The sequence below is a fragment of the Mycetomoellerius zeteki genome, unplaced genomic scaffold (assembly GCF_001594055.1).
Source record: "Mycetomoellerius zeteki isolate Tzet28-1 unplaced genomic scaffold, Tzet1.0 scaffold221, whole genome shotgun sequence".
Lineage (NCBI taxonomy): Eukaryota > Metazoa > Arthropoda > Insecta > Hymenoptera > Formicidae > Mycetomoellerius > Mycetomoellerius zeteki.
The window spans coordinates 2362397-2383446 of NW_017257184.1; the positions used below are offsets into that span (position 1 = coordinate 2362397).

The 21050-nt window shown below is 37.7% G+C and overlaps 3 protein-coding genes across 17 annotated transcripts in view; 1 reads left to right on the plus strand and 2 right to left on the minus strand.

Moving 5' to 3' along the window:
* The window catches only part of LOC108722905 (zinc finger protein 91), a 342323-nt gene that overhangs the window by 54977 nt on the left and 266296 nt on the right, over positions 1-21050 (minus strand). The window lies entirely within an intron of this gene.
* LOC108722924 (ELAV-like protein 3) overlaps positions 3008-21050 on the plus strand; it is a 44882-nt gene continuing 26839 nt past the window's right edge. For 14 of the 15 annotated variants that reach the window (XM_018448299.1, XM_018448302.1, XM_018448300.1 and 11 more), the window contains exon 1: positions 19094-20205. The gene's annotated coding sequence lies outside the window, so the exon portion shown is untranslated. Of the gene's footprint in view, positions 3405-19093; positions 20206-21050 lie in introns of those variants that run through there. The other variant, XM_018448303.1, reaches the window with a different exon arrangement.
* Positions 4510-12280, minus strand: LOC108722934 (cytosolic carboxypeptidase 6). The gene is made up of 7 exons (XM_018448322.1): positions 12236-12280; positions 8705-9069; positions 6714-7147; positions 6337-6540; positions 5965-6188; positions 5552-5747; positions 4510-4884 (listed from the first exon to the last, which is right to left on the minus strand). Exons 1-7 carry the CDS (start codon positions 12249-12251, stop codon positions 4566-4568), a joined length of 1758 nt encoding a protein of 585 aa, XP_018303824.1. The 5' UTR covers positions 12252-12280; the 3' UTR covers positions 4510-4565.

The window sequence follows — 21050 nt, forward strand, 5'->3', positions numbered from 1 at the left end:
AACGCGACCATTAGCATCCCCTTAAGAGTAAAATACTGATAATATTGTACTAATATTATACTAATTTTGATTTATTAATTTTGTAAACGTGTTTATCGGTGTACATGCATTTAAAACTTAATATTCGATTTTTCTTTAAAATTGTGATTTCAGTGTTATCGTCTAAGTTTGATTATCAACAAAAATGATAACTACAGAGAAAAAATTGTAATTTTTCGGCAATATATAGGATATTACAGCTTTACAAGTATGCATATTTATTTATGGAATATTTATGTAATAAAAAATCATGAATTTATTAATGTATTAGCTAAATATTTATAGATATTAATAATAGCAAATTTATATCAATTATCGATAATGTCAGCGTTCTTCAATTATCTCCGGGCCTTTTTTATATCGCCAAAAATTTGCCCAGGATTGACGGTCTTTAATAGTATTTCGTCGATGTTAGCGTGTAAAAAATTTTGATGTCGCAAGACAATGATTTTCACTTTTCACTGTATTTCAAACTGAAACTGAAAAGGGCGTTTTAACTTTTCTTTACGCAAATATAACAACCCTTTAACAATACTAAAAAAACATCTTTTAGCGCGCATACACAAAAATCATTTTAATTATACGCTTATTTTATTTATGCGCTTTATTTGATGTATTAGAAAAGTGCATAAAAATGGCATAGCCAATAAAAACATTATTATACAATATTTTATTGTTTAACGTTTGAAATCCGATTACAGTTATCGTCATATCGCTTTATAAAGATTTAACAGAAACTCTCAGAAGACTTTACAAGATTACGCTAGATGGCAACATAATGTTTAAATTGAACATTACTATAAAAATATGAATCCACTTATTTTAGATAAATGTACACATCTATAAATATTAATGTCTCATATATTCAATTGAAAAAAATATACAATACGTATGTAATATTTTTTGCATATATGAGTGAACGCTAGTGAACGCTGCACTATACATATACGATAAAAATTGCGTGCATTACATATTTAGTATATAGGTGTATAAAATATATATAATGAATGGTATAATAAAATAACATATTACGTATAATAAAGATATACGAACATATACGTGTGTAGACGTGATATATATATATATATAAAGATATGATTTGTAAAACAGAATAATTTTTCGTTCAATTTAACGTATGAAACTCCAAATAAGATGAGAAAAGAAGGCCTTATAAGTTCGAACATAGCATTACAATAATGTATTCCATGAACTGTAAAACATTACAATAATAATTTAAAGAGATATCACAAAAATAGAATAATAATAAAGTTACGCAAATTTTTAATATTCATATATGAGGTTGAATTTAATTAGCGTGAACGATTTCGCTCATTTTATTAACAGCTTCATGTTAAAATCACGAAGATAGCATTATCTTGCAGTAAATAAGATGATCATCCTGAGGGTAATGAAGTTGATGCTGATGAAGTTGGAGTTTAGAGTTCTTAGATCTAAGAAAAGATCCATTAAGAGAAAAACGGTTCAGTTTTTTCATTCCTTTGATGGATATTTGTTTTCCTTATCATTCCCACTTTCTAGAGATATTTTCCTTCTTATTTCTTTATTCTTACATTTCGATATATAGGAAGATAAAAAGAAAACTATTATTACATTTGTTTCAGACTCTGAATTTTTTCGATGAATCTTTTCATATATACGTAATAATGTTCATTGGGATTATTTAAAAAATAATACGGGGTACTTCAATTTTAAATCTGAAGAATCAATTCAATAGTAATAGACCCATTATCCTTCCCCGTTTAATAGCTTGATGTTGGAAATCTTTCAATATGCCATTCAGTGTTATATAAAGCGAAAATTAACATGTTTCTATTCAGAACGTAATAAGATGGAAATATTGCGATTTATGGTGCGTTTCATTTGCAAAATTTTTACTTTTTAATGCGAAACAAAATTAAAAGTGTCGCGTAAGCGTGATACGATTAATCGACAATTTCGACAGTAGGTCTCTCGCGGAGAGGCAATAAAACGTCCAATTTTGACAAGAAAGAGCGAAGGAAGCTCAAGTCGGCCGGTTTCTTGGCAACATTTCCGTGGCGGCGGATAAAAGAAACTGCGGAAAAGAGGCGCCGACAATGTATAATCTAATATCGAAGCGTAGATAAAAGCTTGGATTAAAAGCTGGAATTAAATCATTTCGGCCCTAGCGAATCCAGCGCGATATTAATCCACTGGCGCGCGTACACGTCGACTCCGTTGCACAGATCCATCCCCCTCAGGCTTTCTGCATCCCCTCTGTCTTCCCTTCGCCGCCCGTACCGCCCGGGTTCGCAGAGGTTAGTCGCTTCTCCTGGGGAACCGTCCGAGAGCTGCGCTGTAGCGATAGGGGTTGCAACCCCGCGCACTGAACGAGGGACGAACGAGAGATCGGGAGGAAGGGGGGAAGAAGGGGAAGAAGGGGAGGAGAGGAGGCGAAAGCACGGCCGTATAAGGGCGGTTTCACTGCTGCGCAACCGGCACGACGCAGACGTCAGTCGTTATATACCTGGTTCAACGACCACCGCCCTGCTCTCGTCCAACCCCGAAGTGCCCGGCTCGGCTCGAGGGGGATGCACGGAGCGGCACGGAGAGGAGGAAAACGCACTCGTGACGGGAGGGGTGAGAACGGGGGCGGCGAGAACCGAGGATGCAGGGCAAGCGGAGCGGTAGCGACACCGACGGTGGTTGGGCAGAGAAGAGGGTTACGACAAAACGGCGCGGCGGGGAAGGAACGTTGAGGGGATCGTCGACGGGGGTCTCGCGAGCCCGTCGGAGCGGCCCACGGGCCAGTTCCGTCTCGAGCCCAGGGGTAGAAGAGCTACTGGCCGCTTGTCTGCTCCCTTCTTTCGCTATAGTTTCATTTCTTTCCGTTTTAGTTCCTCTTCAGTTCCGATTGATTGACATGTACACGTATAATATATAACCGCAAATATATCGGCACACATATACCTACACATACACACACGCATATATATATATATATATAAATACACACATACGTACATTCGGAAACGCACACGCACACCTTAGTCACGCAGGGACACCGACCCGCTCTCTCACGCACAACTATCACGTACAAGCGTACATCCACACGTATACACGCACACGGTAAATTCGTTTGTTCGTTGTTCGTGGTTGAATTCGCAAGCACGATTAGTATACCGACTCTTCCGTCGCCGTTGTCGTCGTCGTACGTTAAATGCACGGACACACCCGCGCCCAGTCTCCGAGTATCCTTAGGTCCGTATCCAGCCAGGTGTAAACGGGCCACGCGTAGTACCTGCGTCTTCTGTCCATCCAATGCGCGCGTGCCTCGAGCGCGGGTTCGTTGAGTTTTAGGAAACGTAATTGTCGCATTCTCTCAGGTACGTGCAATGCAATCATTGTCGATCGTGGTTGTTGGCGGAGGCGCCACGACCGTTCCCGAAATGCATCCGGAGCGTATGGTCGATCACCACGTGTGATTGTGTTCGATGTGCTTATCAGAGATCAAGAAATGCAGTGTTCCTAAGAAATCAGAAAGTCTTGTGTATTGATCGATTACGACCATCTTTCCTCATTATAACTTGTCATATTGAATCAGTTTCAAAAAAATTGTAGAATTTTCTAAATTAAAGAATTATTGATTAGATGTGTGTTCTAATGATTTTTTCTTTTTGTTCCATTCGTCTTAAAATTGAAAACAACTAGCATGAATTATCTGATAACAGATTGTATTAAAAGTTTTATAATAAAACTTTTGTAATTTTAGTATAATCTAAAATCTAATAATCTTCATAATTTTATGTGTGACACAAATTTCATCATACAGAGTTTACGTAAAGCTCTAGATGCAATTCGGAAATGGTGTTAATAATGTGCCTGCATGCTCTATATGTTTTATTTAATGTTTAATAATTATAATATATTTTTATCTTTATTATTGATATATTTATCTTTGAATGTAATAGTTATAATATCATACATGTAATATTGACAACAATATTATAAACAATTATAAGAAATGCAACAAGTATATATATATATATATATTAGAAGTTGGAAACGTGCAATGTGAGATAAAGATTTATTAGAGATTATTTTTCTTTTCGAGAAAAGAAGCGAGAACGATGTAAGAGAATGTAAAATATTGATATTTGAAAGAATGAATATTGCATAATATGAGGAATAATTGTGCACATTGATATTATTGAATTATTGATGTAAAAAAAGCGGAAGTTTCTTAATAACAAACACTAGTATTAACAATTGGCTAAAAGGCAGCATCCGAAATGCATTCTCCGTGTTCCTTTTCTCGTCGACAAGTCTTCTATTTCCGTCGCCAGAAGTAGTGCGAATCGATGCGATGGTTCATCTATTCGACCACCTACATTCATGTGAACCAATATTGCTTAATGTTGTCACGAAGGCAATTTCCGTCTCGTATACAGAAAATAATAATGGCATACCGTGATATTTGATTTTCGCGTCCTTGAAGACGTTGGAGGATCGCGAAGAATCTCTCCTTAACCGAGACGAGACGTTCGCTACCTGCGTGACTTGACGACCTTCTTGCATGGGACCGTCGGTCTGTTCTTGTTGGCTGCGAGCTCCAAACCGCCCCGCGTCAGCTGATTGAAATCGATAATGGTGAGCCGCGGCTCGGCGGGTCGCCCCGTCAGGGTCTGCACTCTGTCGAGCGGTGCCCCGGGGCTCCGGAACCTGTGGCTCGGGCTTTTGCACCCGCCGCCGACGCCCGTTCCAGTTTCACTCGCGATTCCGGTTCCGGGCTGTTGTCCCATCCGCGTACTACTCATCGATCGGTAACGAGCGCTCGGGAGCTGCTCAGGTTTCTCCCGGAAGTACCTGACGATTTGACCCGAGATTAGCCGAGTGTAATTTACCTCGGTAAATAATATGCATCGTTCTGTCCTGAGTGTTAAACTAACGTTTCACGTTTCCAAGAGGATTTTTGAGCCTAGGAAACTTTAGTTTAGCGGAACTATCTCCGCTGATCTTTTCTTATTTTATTAAAGTAGTTGATCCCCACGCGAAAGTCTGTCCGTACTCAAAAGAACGGATTATTGAAGGATTAATATTGAAATAACATTCTTTTTTCTTAATTTTATCCTTAACCCTCAACTACAGTAACGGATTATTTGGACCTAAAGCAAAAATTTTTGGACAATCCTTATAAGCACATAATATTTCTAGAATGTTATTTGAATAATATTTACCCTTTTTAATATTCATATAATATTCTAAAAATATATTGTGTCTTATAGAAATTGAACAATCTATACGATTGGTAGTATAAAGTTCCAAATTTTAGGTAAAAAACTTTGAACTTCCGTCTTCCAATCGCAGAAGTTTACTCGCGTTTTGTACTTGAAACATGACACTTTAGAACTTAGGTGTAGTTTCCATATTTATAGTTGAGGATTAATAAGTATAAATTAGCGCTCCATGATAAAAGTTTGAGACATTTCGAGTGATCGATGCATCTATATGCGAAAAAAATAAAAATAATTACTCGTAGATGCTGGCAAGATGCAAGGTTGCCGGAGTTCTGACTGTTCTTGGTCTGGGTTCCCTTGGAAGACGATGTCTCTGCCGGGATTGACGCGCTCGTCTGCTCGATGGCTGATCGGGAAGCCCCGACGGGATAAGCCCAGTGAGCTTATAATATTCTAGAAAAACGCGTGCCAGATTGCGACCCAGTCTGTAATCTGGATTCAACTCCAACCGTTAAGGATTCAACTTTCTCTTGATTAAATCTAATTCTACATTCAAATTTTAACGCGCGTATAATTAATAATATCAAAATTCGTAACAAGATTTCAACAATTTTAATTTTGGTATTTACATAGCAGTTTTAATTTTAGCGTGGAGAGAAATTTTATATTATAACAGTATGATTATAATTAATATGATCTTGAAGGATACATCCTTCTTCCGTATACGGCATTATGCCCGGTATTCCCTTTTTGTTGTAACCATACATGGAAACCTCGATACTATAGCAATTGACATGTTCCTTTAGGATAGAACATAGATAGCGGCGGGCAGTTCCGGCTTTGTTGTGGTCTTGATTGTACATAGTGTTGCCCAGTTCATAGTCCTCCGCGTGCTGAGCAAGCAATTTCGGCAGGACAATGTGCCTCTCGTACCTGAGGGGCTGGCAGCCATGAGTCAGATTAGGTTACAAGCGCGATTAACGTTAGATTCCTATTCTCTCGCTTCACGATAGAGCAGTTCAGTTCTTTCGAATTTCGCTTAACGGAATATTTAAGATTATTTGAAATGAATTAGAGTTACCTGTAGACATCTTCGTATGTATTTCCGTAGACGAAGACGCCCGTGGCATTGGTGTGAGCGTGTAAATCCAGCACGCAATCCAATGGTGTCTGTGCGTTCTTATCGAGCGACTTTAGCATCGCTCTAGTCGCAAGCAAGGTAGGGTGAATCCATTCAGAGATGCAGTTCCAAGATCGATTCAGATCTAATCCCATCACGGTAGATCTTAACATGTAAAACGATTGAACATTATTTTCTTATCTACGATGAGAGAGAAGAACTTTCGCAGAAATAGAAACAGTTTCTTGCGAAATTATTCATTCGATTTTCAATTCGAGTTTTAATTTGTTATCAGTTTATTGAAGTATGTATATTAATTTCTTCCCGTAATTTCTCACCTGTAATTTCCGAGAAAGGCACCGTCGGGATTCAGCATCGGCACTATCTTGAAGATTACGTACTCTCTTAGAACTTGAGCGATAGGATGCGCACTGACTAAGAAGTCCATCAAACCCTGACACACGAAGGAGGACGGTGACTCGCCGGGGTGAACTCTAGCGAGGACGACGACCACTTTTCTAGGTCGTTCCATGTCTTCGAGGTCGGAAGTTATAGTCACGAGCTCTACATTCCTCTTTTGGATCGACTCAGCCAACGTTTCTCGCTTCGTGTACGATAGTCTGCTACACAAGTTGTCGAGATGCACCATGTAACGCGTGTATGAGTATGGATACGTTAGAGCAAATTGGTAAACATCGTCTTCGCGGTCGAACGCAAAAGCGAAGCTCAGTACATAGTGATTTTGATGCTGCGCAGATCTGTAATAGAATACCTATAACATCGAGAGGAAACGAATCAGCGCTTCTATTACTTTAATGAAATTGATAAAAATATAAATAAATTAATAACGCGAATTATAAATATTAAAAGAGACTTCTTTAGTTACCAGTAAAAAAGCGATTTATGTCAAAATCATTTATATCGATATCGATTGATCAAATTTAGTTGTCAGCTATACATAGGCAACGTGATAATCATCAAACGACTCACGATGCCGATAATTCTAATTTAAAAGACTACTGCTTGATGGTAATTGGATATTGGAAGAACCCTGGCACAGTTTCTCTAGATTTAACATGAAGATACTTCTAATAAATTGAAATGTCTGCGTCAATCATGCGATAGATACAACTGATTAGATTTGCTAGATTGATATATATACATTTGCAAATAGAAATTGCAAATTTAGGATAGTTGAATTAAATAACCGAGACAAAATATTTTTCTAAAATTACTTTTCTAACATTATTAAAGCATTATTCTTCGTCAACGTTTGAAGCCACAAATATGTTATGCAATAATGCATTTAATTAAAAATTCATAAATTACTAGAGTAAAGTCGCCTATTATGAGATACCTTTTTTTAAAGGCTTGTAATTTATTTAATTTATAACCTGAATTTCTAGTTTCACATCAAATTTATGGGAAATATATTTAAGTTTTATCGCATAAAACTATCTAATAAAAGTTAGCAGTCGATAATAGCTATACTTTGTTGTATGTGAAATGTTTTATCAAAAGTGCCGAAACATTCAAAAAAAGAGTTCCTAATATGAGATACAAGGGTTTTCTTGTATGAGGTGGTATCTCATAACAGAAAACTAAGGAAAAAATAAAGATAAGCTTTTTATACACGCTTTTATTATATTACATACAAGTAGGAACAAAGAATTTTAATGTTATACATAATAATTATATAATTTTTCGATGTGTGTGTATGTGAGTATGTGTGTATGTGCGTGTGAGTAATCTTAACAATAGAATCGTCATTTTTAACATTTCATTCGATAGTATGCTTTGAGATATTGAATTGTTTTGATGCTCTCATATTAGCTAGGAATATCCTGAGTATCTCATATTACGACTTTCATGCCTTGCGGTTTCACGATCACTAAATCTAATCTTTACAGTTAAACAAATCATTATATCACGTGTTTTCCTATGAATACGATCTTATTCTATCACTGCATGCAGATTTTATTACCCAATATTTATTTTTGTATAATAAAACAAGATTTAAAGACTAACCTCAATAAAATTTGACAACATCCAATTTCACTAATCTTTTTTTGTAACGACTGCACGCATGATCTAATAATAAATTTTCTACTAAACAGGTTTCACACTAAGAGTAAAAAGTTCATGATAGAATCAAACACATGCGCTTGTTAGTTTAGCAGAAACGCTATTTCATATTAGGAATCTATCCCATAATAGGCGACTGTACCCTACAGATGTAGGATTTAAATCAAAATAGTCATTGACTTTCCGAAAATAGTCAAGTTTTATAAACTTTTCTAAATAGATTATTTCGAAAATAGTCACTCACCTGTTCTCGTGGTATCCTCTGCCATTTCGGTCTAGTACTGCTCTTCACTAACGGCGTCATCCCCTGCCGAAAGAGATTAGCGCTCTTAGAAATGTTTACGATGTTGAAGATCACTCGTTGATCTGCTTTCACGTTGTCTACGGTGAAGTTAAACCACAGACGTAATCTGGGACCACAAGTATCAGGTCTAATAAAGAGATCGTATTCGAATTCAGAGATCAAGTCCACTCTGCCGAGATTGCCGGTTTCAAAGGTCGCATCAAAGCAAATGTGGCCCTTCTTAGCTTTACCGCTGTGGCCAGGTGGTCGCATCACCAATTTGTTGACATTGCCCAGGCCACCCTCAGCATCACTATCTTCACTCTCTGCAAGCAGCGGTCCAACAAAATGATTAAACAAGAAAGATAAACATTTTTTAAATATAGCAATATGCTAGATTTTACAATCGTGATAATTCCACTCTATAAGAGAAAAAAAGATAACATTGCTTTATTGTTTCACGATCGATTCGTGATTTTTAAATAATTTGACGTAGCGATGAAATATTGGTTATTCATGTGAGTCGTCAAGTGGAATGATGAGGGATGTCTGACCGGCGCGCTGATAAAGACTGGTGTGTTCCAAGGGGTCTCGTCCCTCGCAAGAGAAGACCATGACTTGTCAAATGACACGGAACGATCTATCGACAAAGCGACATTATCGGGCACTATCGGTAAACGACGACTAAGCCTTCTGAACGATCTGACGAGAGAGCAAGCATAGAGCAAACGACCTATCGGACGGAAGACAATGAGAGACTGACGGCTTTGTGAAACCGGCTCTACATCGTGGAACGTGTTACCGCCTACGTGATAAGAACGGAACCTCGCGATTTTGCTGTACGCTCGTGTCCGCCTTCGTGGAATCTCGCCTGATTTGCAATCTCGCGTGAACGAGTCCGTGCAAGAGAAATAGGAATCGGTTCACGGTGAGAACTCGCGTGGCTGTCAGGCGTCAAAGATCTCGTACGTGCGATCTCTAAACAGTCTGATTTCTCCCTCGCCCACATCGAAACCTAGGCTAAACCGAGAAAACTCGTTTGCGGTCACGAGATCCGAGCTCATTCGGGGCAAGCTTGGAAGTCAACTTGGTTCTCTGATTGATTCGATTCAACAGATGCTGAGATTAAAGCCGAGTGTGATTGAGAGGCCTGGTGAAAGTCATGATAGTTTTACACGAATTACGGAGTTGACGGCCGAGATATAATGATGCTCACGTCATCTCTTATCTAGAGGTCGATTAACTGTGAGTAATATATGGTATATTGAGAGAATCGTCACGCTCACCTATCACATATATTTTTCGTTATATAATACGATTTATCGAATGAAATTTTCCTAAATAATTACGCAAGACTAAATCTTTTTTACTTCATTATATAATTATTTGCTAGATATTTATTGACTATATAAAAATAATAAAAAAAAATTATATTATCAAATTCTTTTTCCAACAACAATTCAATTAAATTATTTAGATAAACCAATTGGAAATTAATTTTCCAACAAAAGATGTCGTAGATCAACTATATAAGAATATATAATTATTATGATTATATATATTGATTATATTATTGTTGCGAGTAAAGGCGAGTAAAATTATAAATAATAAATATTTTTATGGTTCGGGAAAAAGATATGTATATTTTGTATAAAAATAAAAATTATTGAAAAATAGATGATGATGACTCAAGATGCTTCAATCTTATCATCATATACAGGATAAGATTCTATTGAATTTTTTGTCTTCATGGAAACCCTGCCCTTATCACAATTCGTTTGATATGGCAATAGTTACAGACCTAAATCCAGAATACTCGATATCTATTTCTATCGCATCCGCTACTCGACGACGCAAATGTTGCATTTTATAGCTCTAAAGACACTATAGACCTCCGCCGCATAGAAGAAAGGTATACTAACTTTACATCAAGATACGTATAGTTGGATCCATCAATGATTCAACGCGCGGAAACAAAAGAGTTGCACTTTGTCTTTTCAAGAAACGTTGAATGTCTTGTCTAGTTATTGTCTATCTATAGTAACACATATGGTGTTCGAACTAACGTAAAATGTCGATTATTTGTGATATTTTAGAAAAAAGTTTAATTTAATTAATGCCTATGATTAACTAAATAGATATCGACTAATATTCTAAGTAATTTAATGCTTTATAGAATAATAAACTTTAATAAAATTATATGTTTATCAATAATTTATCTTGATCTGTTTAATTACATTAATGATTACTTACTAACTGTAATTTACACTATAACATTTATAATTGAATTAGAATGTTATTTATCGTTGCATTCTTGTATATATTTGAGAGATTAAATGGTACTTTTAGTAAATAAATTCTCTATTTTATCTAAGATGTTAAAAATTTTTAAATAAACATTAGCTTAGGGATTTTTTTAATTTTTTGAAGTAAACGACTATTTACACATTTCACTGTGATTACGTTGAAGAAATATTGCGAAATTCTTGGAACGGAAAATCGAATAGCGACGAGAATGGCGCCCGGAAAGCGCAATTAAAATTGGAAAAAATAGAAAGCTTGGAAAACGGCAAAGAAGAGAAAGAATAAGAGAAAAAAAAAAGAAAATCGTGGAATAACATCGGCAAACTCACGTTAGATTTTTCCACAATTTCTGTTACACGTTTGGGAAAAATAACAACGACCATTTCTCATACTCCGTCCTGTTTTAATTGTTGCAATAATGTCGTTGTGAGGTCGGGAGTTGGAATCAATAAGACGTTGGAATACTCACAGATTGTTAAATTATTTTACATAAATTAATTATTTTACTAAAATACAACTTACTTTTCGTGACAATAATAATAACCATAGAAATCGTGAACTTTAATAAATAATTAATTGCAAGAAAAGAAAGTTATAACTTAAATTTGTGCTGAATAAGATCAGGCATTATCGTTTTTTCTGAAAGTACCAGTAATAATCAATAACTAATTTCAAATGATCAATATCACGAAGCAAAGAAAAACAAGAGAAAAAATCTCTTTTGTGCTTAGCGGAAATTGATTTCGCGATACAATTCTACAACTCCCTCAAATCACATACATACTTTATCAGCAAGTAAAGCGCGTTCAATTAACTAACTTTTATCCATGTTTTCGATTTCGCGTGCGCGAAACGGTTCGAAAAAGCCGTCAATTGTTACGTCTTTAGAACTATCTCGATTCTAGCCAAGTGATTGACAACCTGTGTTTGTGTTCGCCTACGTCTTTCGGATGGAGTTTCGAGCTAGTGCGAGATGGGAAATGTCAGAGTGCAATCAGCAAGCGCGTGATGATCCTCGCGTGACCCCTCGTAAGGTGGATTCGATCGATTTGACGGATCGCGAGCGAGATCCATCGAGAACGTGTGCGAACGCGTGACAGGTCGGCGATAGCGCGTGCAGTCACGAATGAGTCCCGCGAGCCCTGCTTTAAAGGCAACATATAAAGAGCATGTATGCATAATACATACCGGTATCCTCAGACATGATGGCGAGACACGACGGGACTTGTTCCGGACTGGACCATGCGAACAGCGACTTTGCTCACTGGGCGACACCGTCGCCGAGTTCATCCTGGTTTCCTTGGTTTGTTGAATCGATATGCAATATGCGTCTCGAGCAACGCGGTTATCTTGCACCGCAAACTGTTCCAGATAGGTTGGTAGATGACACGAACCTGTTTACAAGTATAAATAAAAATATTTATCTCCGAGATCTACTTTGGAACGAATTGAACTTGCGGTGCAATGACCTTTTTTATTTATAGCATATGCTGAGCTATATTTCTGAATTCTATTCATCTGTAAAATGAAAGAATCTCGTTGCGAATAATTTGAGAGCGCAAACGATCTGAATATCTAAAGGGCAATGTTCTTAATTTACTCTCAGCCTTGTGTTTTAAACGAAACTGTATTTGACATCCGAGTCTTGTGTATATGTGTAGACTTATCGCGTGACCATTGTTACCTGATTCTCTATGTAACTATGATGAATTTTTCAAATCGATAACAACTGGAAATTAATTCTCCAAAATAAGAATTTTAATTTTGGAGATCGACAAGAAGGTTTGGTTCCACGCATAGTTGTTCTTCATAGTGTCCAATTATAGAATTAATTAAATCATTACTCAATACCGAAAATTAAAGTTTTACGTAATCGTTAAAACGCTAGTTAGCAGCCATTCGCGTTATTTCCAACTTCAACGAGGTTCCGAGATCCCAAGGATCATCCATTTTCCTTGTTATTTCGCTAATTGGTGTACTTATGTATTCCGAAAGAAAAGACGAACGAGGAGGGTGGATATATAATTGTATCGTACTCTCATAAGAAACGTAACACATTTGAAATTTTTTGAATTTCGTATTATATTCTAAATATTTCGGACTTCAATATCAGAAAAAAGCGATATAATTGAATTCAAATAGAAAATAGAAAAGAATTGAAAATGAGAGAAATAGTACAAATTAAAATAGGGATAATTTTTAGTGATTAAAAAAGATTAACTTGATACGATTTATAACATAACATTATTAACAAATTAATATCTACATTATTTTTAGACTTAAAATTTGAAACAAGCAATTTGTCATTAGCTCTATTCAACTTATGTTTAATATTGTCGTAATTAATTAATTAATTTTAAAATACAATTTCCTTTTCTCTCTCCTGGATAATTTAATACATTTTTACTTGTGTAATTTTTCTTGCGGAGATATGATCTCTGTAACACGTATGCAGTCTTATTCTTAGATCCGCGCAATGTTTAATGTATCTTATAAACGCGCGTGCAACATGGCCGATAAGGTGTGCGATGATATCTACCCCTGGCTAAATTGCGCTTTGGAATGGTAACACGGGGTTGGAGAAAAGGGAGGAAGAAGGGCGGACAAGTATAGTCTGAAGACGACATTTCTACAATTTTCACGAACAAAATGACGACTTGGCTACTTATCCGTCCTTTTGTCATTGCCTTACAATGAATTTTAAGATCGATATAGGATAAATGAATCGAGACGCGCAGCGAGAGAATGTCGTATAAAATAAGTTCTCCAAAATTTATAGAATAAAAGCTCACTCTGAAGAGTGAAATCTCACTCTTCAAGATTGAAAATTGAGCCACTCCTTTTCTAAACTGGCTCAATTTTCACTCTTTAGAGTGAAATTCCACTCCAAAGAATTTAGAGAGGGTACAACTTATATGAGAATAATGGTTTGTTGCCGAATGGTGAAGAACGAATGCCTTAAAGAAATGATTGATACTAATCGTATATAACAATGATAAAATAATATATCTGCGATATCGAGTAACCGGATCCTATTATATGACCTACCTAAGCTTTACGATTTTTTTCTAATTTTTTTGGTTCAAAATTAAAAACTGATGAAGATTTAAAATAGTGGAACCATTTTGGAATATATTTTTAAAAAATATGACTGGAGAGAGAGAGAGAGAATTTTACTTTAAAGAGTGAAAATTGAGTCAGTTTAAAAAAGAAGTGGCTCAATTTTCAATCTTAAAGAGTGAGATTTCACTTTTCAGAGTGAGCTTTTATTTAAAAAATTTTAGAGAACTTGTTTTATAAAACATTTTCAAATATAATATTTACATGATTGTAGTAAAGATTTTAAGAAAAAGTAGCTTTTAGGTCATATTGGGACACACTTTATAAAAGTTGAACATTGAATTACTTTATCTTCCATTTTTCTAATATTTCTTTTACGAAAAAGAGGAGAATATATACTTAGGTTGTATTGGGTACTTACCCACAAACACCAAGTAGAGCATATTGAATATATTAGACCGTATAGAGTCCGGTTATCTCATTCATATAATGATCTGTTCTCCTATTTTGTTCTCGATTCTCTTACAAAACTAAATAGTCACAAAAATCGAAGCAGGCTACGATGCAACGAATTTCCAAAGATAGGATGCAAATTAAATGGTACAAAAGAGGAGTGGAAAGACGGACGGGGAATAATTCTGTATAAACGTCGCGCTGCAGGATCCGGTAAACCAATTTTCCTCCGATCTCGGAGGATATTTTTCTGGATGTCGGTTAGTGGTGGTGGTAGTAGTGACGGTAGTTGGTGGCGGCGCGCGTTCCCTGGTGAATGCCCTCCTCCCCCGGGCTTTGGCTGGGACCTCCGGATGAAACCCCCCTTTTGGCCGTCTCTCCGCATCCTGTTCCGCACCCCTTCCACTACTCTGTGGGAGTACTGGGTGCACAAAACGAGTGGGAAGAGGGACGAGCATGGAACTGCACGAGAGAGAGTGAATGACTGCGAGAACGCGGAGATCGATATTCGAAAGACCCCCCGGTGTCCCCCCCGAGCATCCCCCCAAACCCCGGCTGGCGGCTCCGTCTGACGCTGGCACCCCTCGGTCTACCCTCGCAGTGGCGTAGGAAGGAGGCGCGGCCGTCGCCCGGGATGGAATGGGCGCGCCGGTCTTTCCAGGACACTCGGGAGCACAAAGAGGACGAGCGCCCCCGTAAATTATCCGTTGCGCCGTCCTCTCGCGGAATTTATGCGACCTCCTCTGGAAGAGGTGTCTAGACTCTTCTGGCGATTAAGACGTGGGGTGGGCATAACCCGCGCCGATCGATCGTTGGCGATCGGTGAGTTTTACAAGTGGTTACACTGGCAACTCGACGGTATCTTTAGGGCACTTTGATGTCGACATCAACGTCGACGTCATGATTGCGACGTATAGAGACTTGTGCTTGTAAATTATTTTCTAGAAATTATAGAGACTATAATTATAACAAGATATGTTAAAAGAGATCGGGCATATAAGGATAGGCATAAGTTTCTTTGATCGTTCGATCATTAGTTATTTCTAGCTGACGCTTCTAAATATGTCAAGACTTTAGTACGTGAGTTATTTCTTCTCTTTTCCTCTCTTTCTCTTTTTGAAATTTATTGCAGTTAGTATCTCATATTTATATGTATAAATATACAAATTTAAGACGATACACACGAAAGTAAGGAAAATCGGGTCAAATATTAAATTTGCTATCAGATTTTTTGCATAAATTTAAAAAATGTTATATAACATTATAAAATAAATTATAATTATATTAAAATATTGTTATGATAATAAATTAATAACGAAGAAATGTCATTTTTAAAACATAAAATAATTATTTGTTACTGTTTAGTATACTGAAACAAGAATTTTAATTAGTATACCTACATACTGTATATGTATATATGATAATAAAAATTTAATATAATTATAATTTATTATGATATTACCTAACATTTTATGTTTTTGAATTATGCAGAAAATCTGGATATATTACAACATGTAACATAATAAATATATACAAAGAAGCATAGTATCAGTGAATTGATAACTGAGATTGGACTATTTTTTAATATGTTTCTCTGTATATATTTACTCCGTTATGTAATATATCGTGAGAAGTCTTTTAACAAAATTGCCTATTTCATGTATGTTGATAAGCAGTATATCTCCTACGCCACTGACGCACTTCGACTGACCCTTATATGCATACGTGCTATTTACCATTAGATTACACCCCTTGTCTCCCTTGTCCCTTTTCGCTTCTCCCCAATGACTCTTTCTCTCTTATTTCCTTTGTTCCACAACGGCGCTCCTTTTGCTCCACGCCATTCGTCTATCTCTTATATCTTGTAATATCGAAATGTGACGCAAACGAAACCATTTCTGTATATATCATGTATTGCATCCGATCCCTATCGATCCTTACCTTCATCCATGACGTGACTCATTAAGAAATCGTTCGTTACGACGTTCGTTAACGAGCGCCTAACGCTACAGAAACAAATAGACCCACGCATGTGTGTATAAAAAAGAAGCGATCGATAGACCTCACATATATTTGCGCTGTTGTTCATGGTCGCTGATCGTAGATGAGATCGCCGCTATGAGATAAACGCGTTCGCCGTTTACTTCGTGGACTTTTTAAACTCTCACGAGCTATTTAGTCAGCTATTTGATATTAACTTGATAACGTATAAAGATCTTATTGTTAGTTTAAATATAATAAAGGAGGCCTATTTTTTATCGTAAAGAAAGCACCAATGATTTTGTTATAATTTGTTTGGAACCGTTTTTTAATATAAAAAATGGCTTTTTTTGTAAAATGATATGTATTTTATTCGCACAATGGAATTTTATTTTGTGCAATTTTTTCAGACAGCGTTTTGCACAGTTTTAATTGACTGAATAGCAAAAGACTCGACATTCATAATATCTCGTGCGAAAAATTATTTCTCGTGACCAAATTAAGAGCGATTTGCATCACAATGAGCGACAAAATTTCAACAACGGAGAGAAAAAAATAAAAAAAAAGAGGAAGAGAAGTGTAGTTTTACTTTATCGAATGGAATATGGGATTCGCTGTATAATGAAATTTGACCGCGTTTGCATTACCGAAAAGCCATTTGCCGAGGGAACAGGCACTCCCGGCAAGCTTTTACACCCTCTGTCCAACGCTTGCGCAATTCAGTCCTTCATCAATCCCTCCATTGCATAAACCCTGACGCGTGCGTATTTATGACGACTGCTACTCACCCTCAACCCCATCTCCCTATGTCTCTCTCTCCCCTTTCTCTTTGGTTTCTCCCCTTTCCCCTTGATAATCGAGGCGATGTACGGTTGTTCAAAAGTTCGTATACACTCATGATATTAATCATGCCAGCCTCCCACGAAGATCGGCCATCGTAATGTAGCTCGATCGATCGGTCAGTGTGATGGATGCTATGCTACAGTTAACAGATACTAGCTTTTAGCTCTAAAACTGCACGCACTCTTTCGCGCTCTTCTAGTAGGTATCTTTGCTTTTCGTTTCCTTTTTTAATCCATCACTACTAACAATAGGTTCAATACTTTAGAAGTTGGCATTTATTGTCTTGGAATTCTTTCTCTCTATTTTTTTTATTTTTTACATCTTTATTCTTCTTTTTCATTCATATTTCTTTTCCATTTTCGTAAACTGATATCTCTATGTAAATTTTCATCACTCTCTTTCCAATTTCCCGTTTTTTATGGAATTTTCTCGTACCTTTCACTTATACAGTACCCCTTCTTTCCAACTTTTACTCTCACAATGGAGACGGGTGAAATATCGTCCGACAGAGACCGGTTTCTATGTCGGCCCATACTTTTCTGTAAACGGCGTAAACTATCGATTGATCTATAAATAACTGCGATCGCGTTGTTTGAATTATTTCCAGATTATTCATATACGTTTTCTGAGTAACTTAGAGATAACCATCTCTTTCCTCTCTCTTTAGCATATTAAATTACATAAAATATCCCTAGATAACATGCAACATCTATGAACGTTCTATGAATATTTGTCTATTTTTAGAATATTCTATGAACGCTCTTAGAAATTCTCTGCTGTATGGATCAGTTTCTAACATAATTTAAAACCGATCGAACCACGTTCTGTGTCAAATATCCAAATTAAGACTCTGTAATTCTAGAAATATCACTAGGTTTATTGATTTATAAGAACGTGATTAAAGATCATTTCGGAATGGTTTTAAATTGAACCAGTCGGTGGAACATCCGTGTAACTGCATCTACTCGTGCAATGACCGACGCGAGGGTGGTAGCTTCCTCCCGGGACGATCGTTTTAATCAATAGGACTCTCATCTCCCCCTCCTAGGCAAGCATCATTTATCACGAGAATATCTCGTGCGCATAATGACTGAAAAAATCTGTCCATAGCTGCGCTGCGATGCGCGTTCGATGTTTGGAAATACGTACATTGGGGCAACGCACACAGAACCAATCTACCAACCAACCAACCAAACAACCTCCAGCGGTCGGTATATGGAGAATACAGGCTGACGATCACGCTTGCGCAAATTTCCACCCCTTTCCCGTCACCGTCGACTCCACACTATCACCCTTCTCCTCTCCCGGAGCTCTTCCGCCTTCGCATCCCTTCCGACCTCTTCTCCCGCGTTGCTCTCGGCCTCTCCTTCACCTTTCACCGACGACGACAGCGTCTGCGTGTATCGGCGCCAATCTCCCTCGACCGAGGGTTTTTCGCGATTCTTTTCGCCCCGAGTCTATCCCACCCCCGAGACGACCCCAGACGGTGGGGGCGGCGGCGGCAAGCGTTCGGAGGGTGCAGCCGTCGGTATTGGGACTCAACCTCGTCAGTTTAGTTACCGCACCACATAAAGGCATTGCGTTGTAGACACCGTTATACCCGCAACATTCTTACTATTTGCTTGCATATTTCCTAATTTCTGACCCTTCAATTCGGCATAAAAAAAAGAAAAAGGAAAACACTCGGTTCGGTATCGTTCGTCGTCAAAAAAGAACAGTCGTCGCCGTTGCTCTCATCGTCGTCGTCGTCGTCATTGTCGTCGTTCTTTAACGGTTTTCAGTTTGTTGCTGTTGCTTTGTCCCGTCCACGTGTCGATTGAGTGACATTGTCGTTCGCCGTTCGGGTGACACTGTCACAAGAAAACTCGCGCGCAGAGAAAGTTATAGAACAGCGAAAGGTGAATCTCGCGAATATCGCACGGGAAGATAAGTTTGCCGGGCGGAATCGGTCAAAAGATAAAGCAGAGAAACGACCCTTCCGCATTCTTTCGATCTTATAATTTTGATGGAACCTTAATCCTATGTTCTCCGTTAATTCGTAACTCCTGACTTGTCTTGCTTCAAGAAGCATCTTAAATTCTTGATGTCCTAATCATTTGTCCTTCTCGATCAACAATCCCTCTGATCGATTTAACGCGTCACAATAATAATTCGGAAACACGAATCGACGCATAATACGGTGCATAATCTTTTCATCACATGATTTTGAGAGCGAGATAGAAAACGAAATCAGCGAACGAGAGTTGAGCGCGTTAACGAGGAACCGGTAGCGTGATCAACGAGATCGTCAGCTGGAAGATCCTTTAATCGGCAGAAGAGGCACCAGCAAAGACAAAACGAAAGAGAGAGAGAGAGAGAGGGAAAGAAAGAGATAGAAGGACATAAATAGGAGTGCGTCCTGCTGGTCGGGGGTGGGAGTGAAAGAGAGACACTGGGTGTGTTCGTCGCGCGCGAGATTTGTTTATCTCCTATCGCAAGTTATAGTTATCAAAGTGTTCACTAATAATCCGGCAGTCGAGTTCACGTTCTCGATGGAATTCGATGCCAGGACTCGTGTTCGATGATCGAAAACCGGCCTCCACGTTGATCGCGCGATCGTCGGTTCGAATGTTCCAAGTCGCGTCGTAAAGTTTGTTGAGAAATTTGTTGAAAGAAAAAAAAATAAGAGAAAACTAGTACAAAGATACGGGGAAACGCAGCCGCGAAAATACGTACGAAATATCGCGTAATAGAGAAATAAAAGTAATTAAGTAGAACCCACCGTCGTTCCGTTCTGCGCCCAGTATCGGCATCCTCCAACCACTGATTTTCATCGTTAACCGGTATGTTCATTTGTTTCTTTACTTTCGTTGTTTCTGTGATTCTCACGAATCTTTATCATTATTGTTATTATTATCTTGTTATTATTGTTGTTATTATTACCGTTATGATTATTAACTATTTACTAGCGGATCTGTGTACGTCGATCGTACGCCGATCGGCTACCGATCTTTACGTATACGTTCGTCCTCCGTGCCGGGGATTTCTCTCGTGCGAGGAATCTTCCGGTATCACATTTAGGTTATCCTTTTAAGTCCAAGAATTTCCTATGGTGCTTCCGCTGTGCAGGTGCCATCGCTGTTCTCAATTTAATCTTAAACAGATGCATTTATTGCCACATACGTAATCTTTCATAATGTGCCATACATATTACTCTCTAAATTCTTTGGAGTGAAATCTCACTCTAAAGGGTGAAAATTGAACCAGTCTTAGAAAAGAGTGGCTCTCAATTTTCAATCTTCAGAGTGACAATTCACTAAAAGTTTTAAAGAATACGACTGTTTAATTTTAATCATCAATTATCTAAGAAATTATAGAAAAAATAAAAGTAAAGATTTATAGAAAATTTCGATTATTGAAAATTACAGTTACTGATTTCCATCAAATATGCAACGCGTTGCGCAAGGTGTCGTCCTCAAGCTCTGACTTTGTACGGTAAGAACCTCATTGTAAAAAGCAATTGCGTGATTCCATGCGAGAGATGCATTCGGAAGGGTAAAACGCTATAGCCGCGGCGGAGCTCATTAACCCGGCGAAGTTGTTACATTTAACGTCAGTCCGCCATAATCGCGAACGGTTGCGTTCAGCAGCTGACGCTTACGCACGGTGCGATATTGTGTGCACCAGA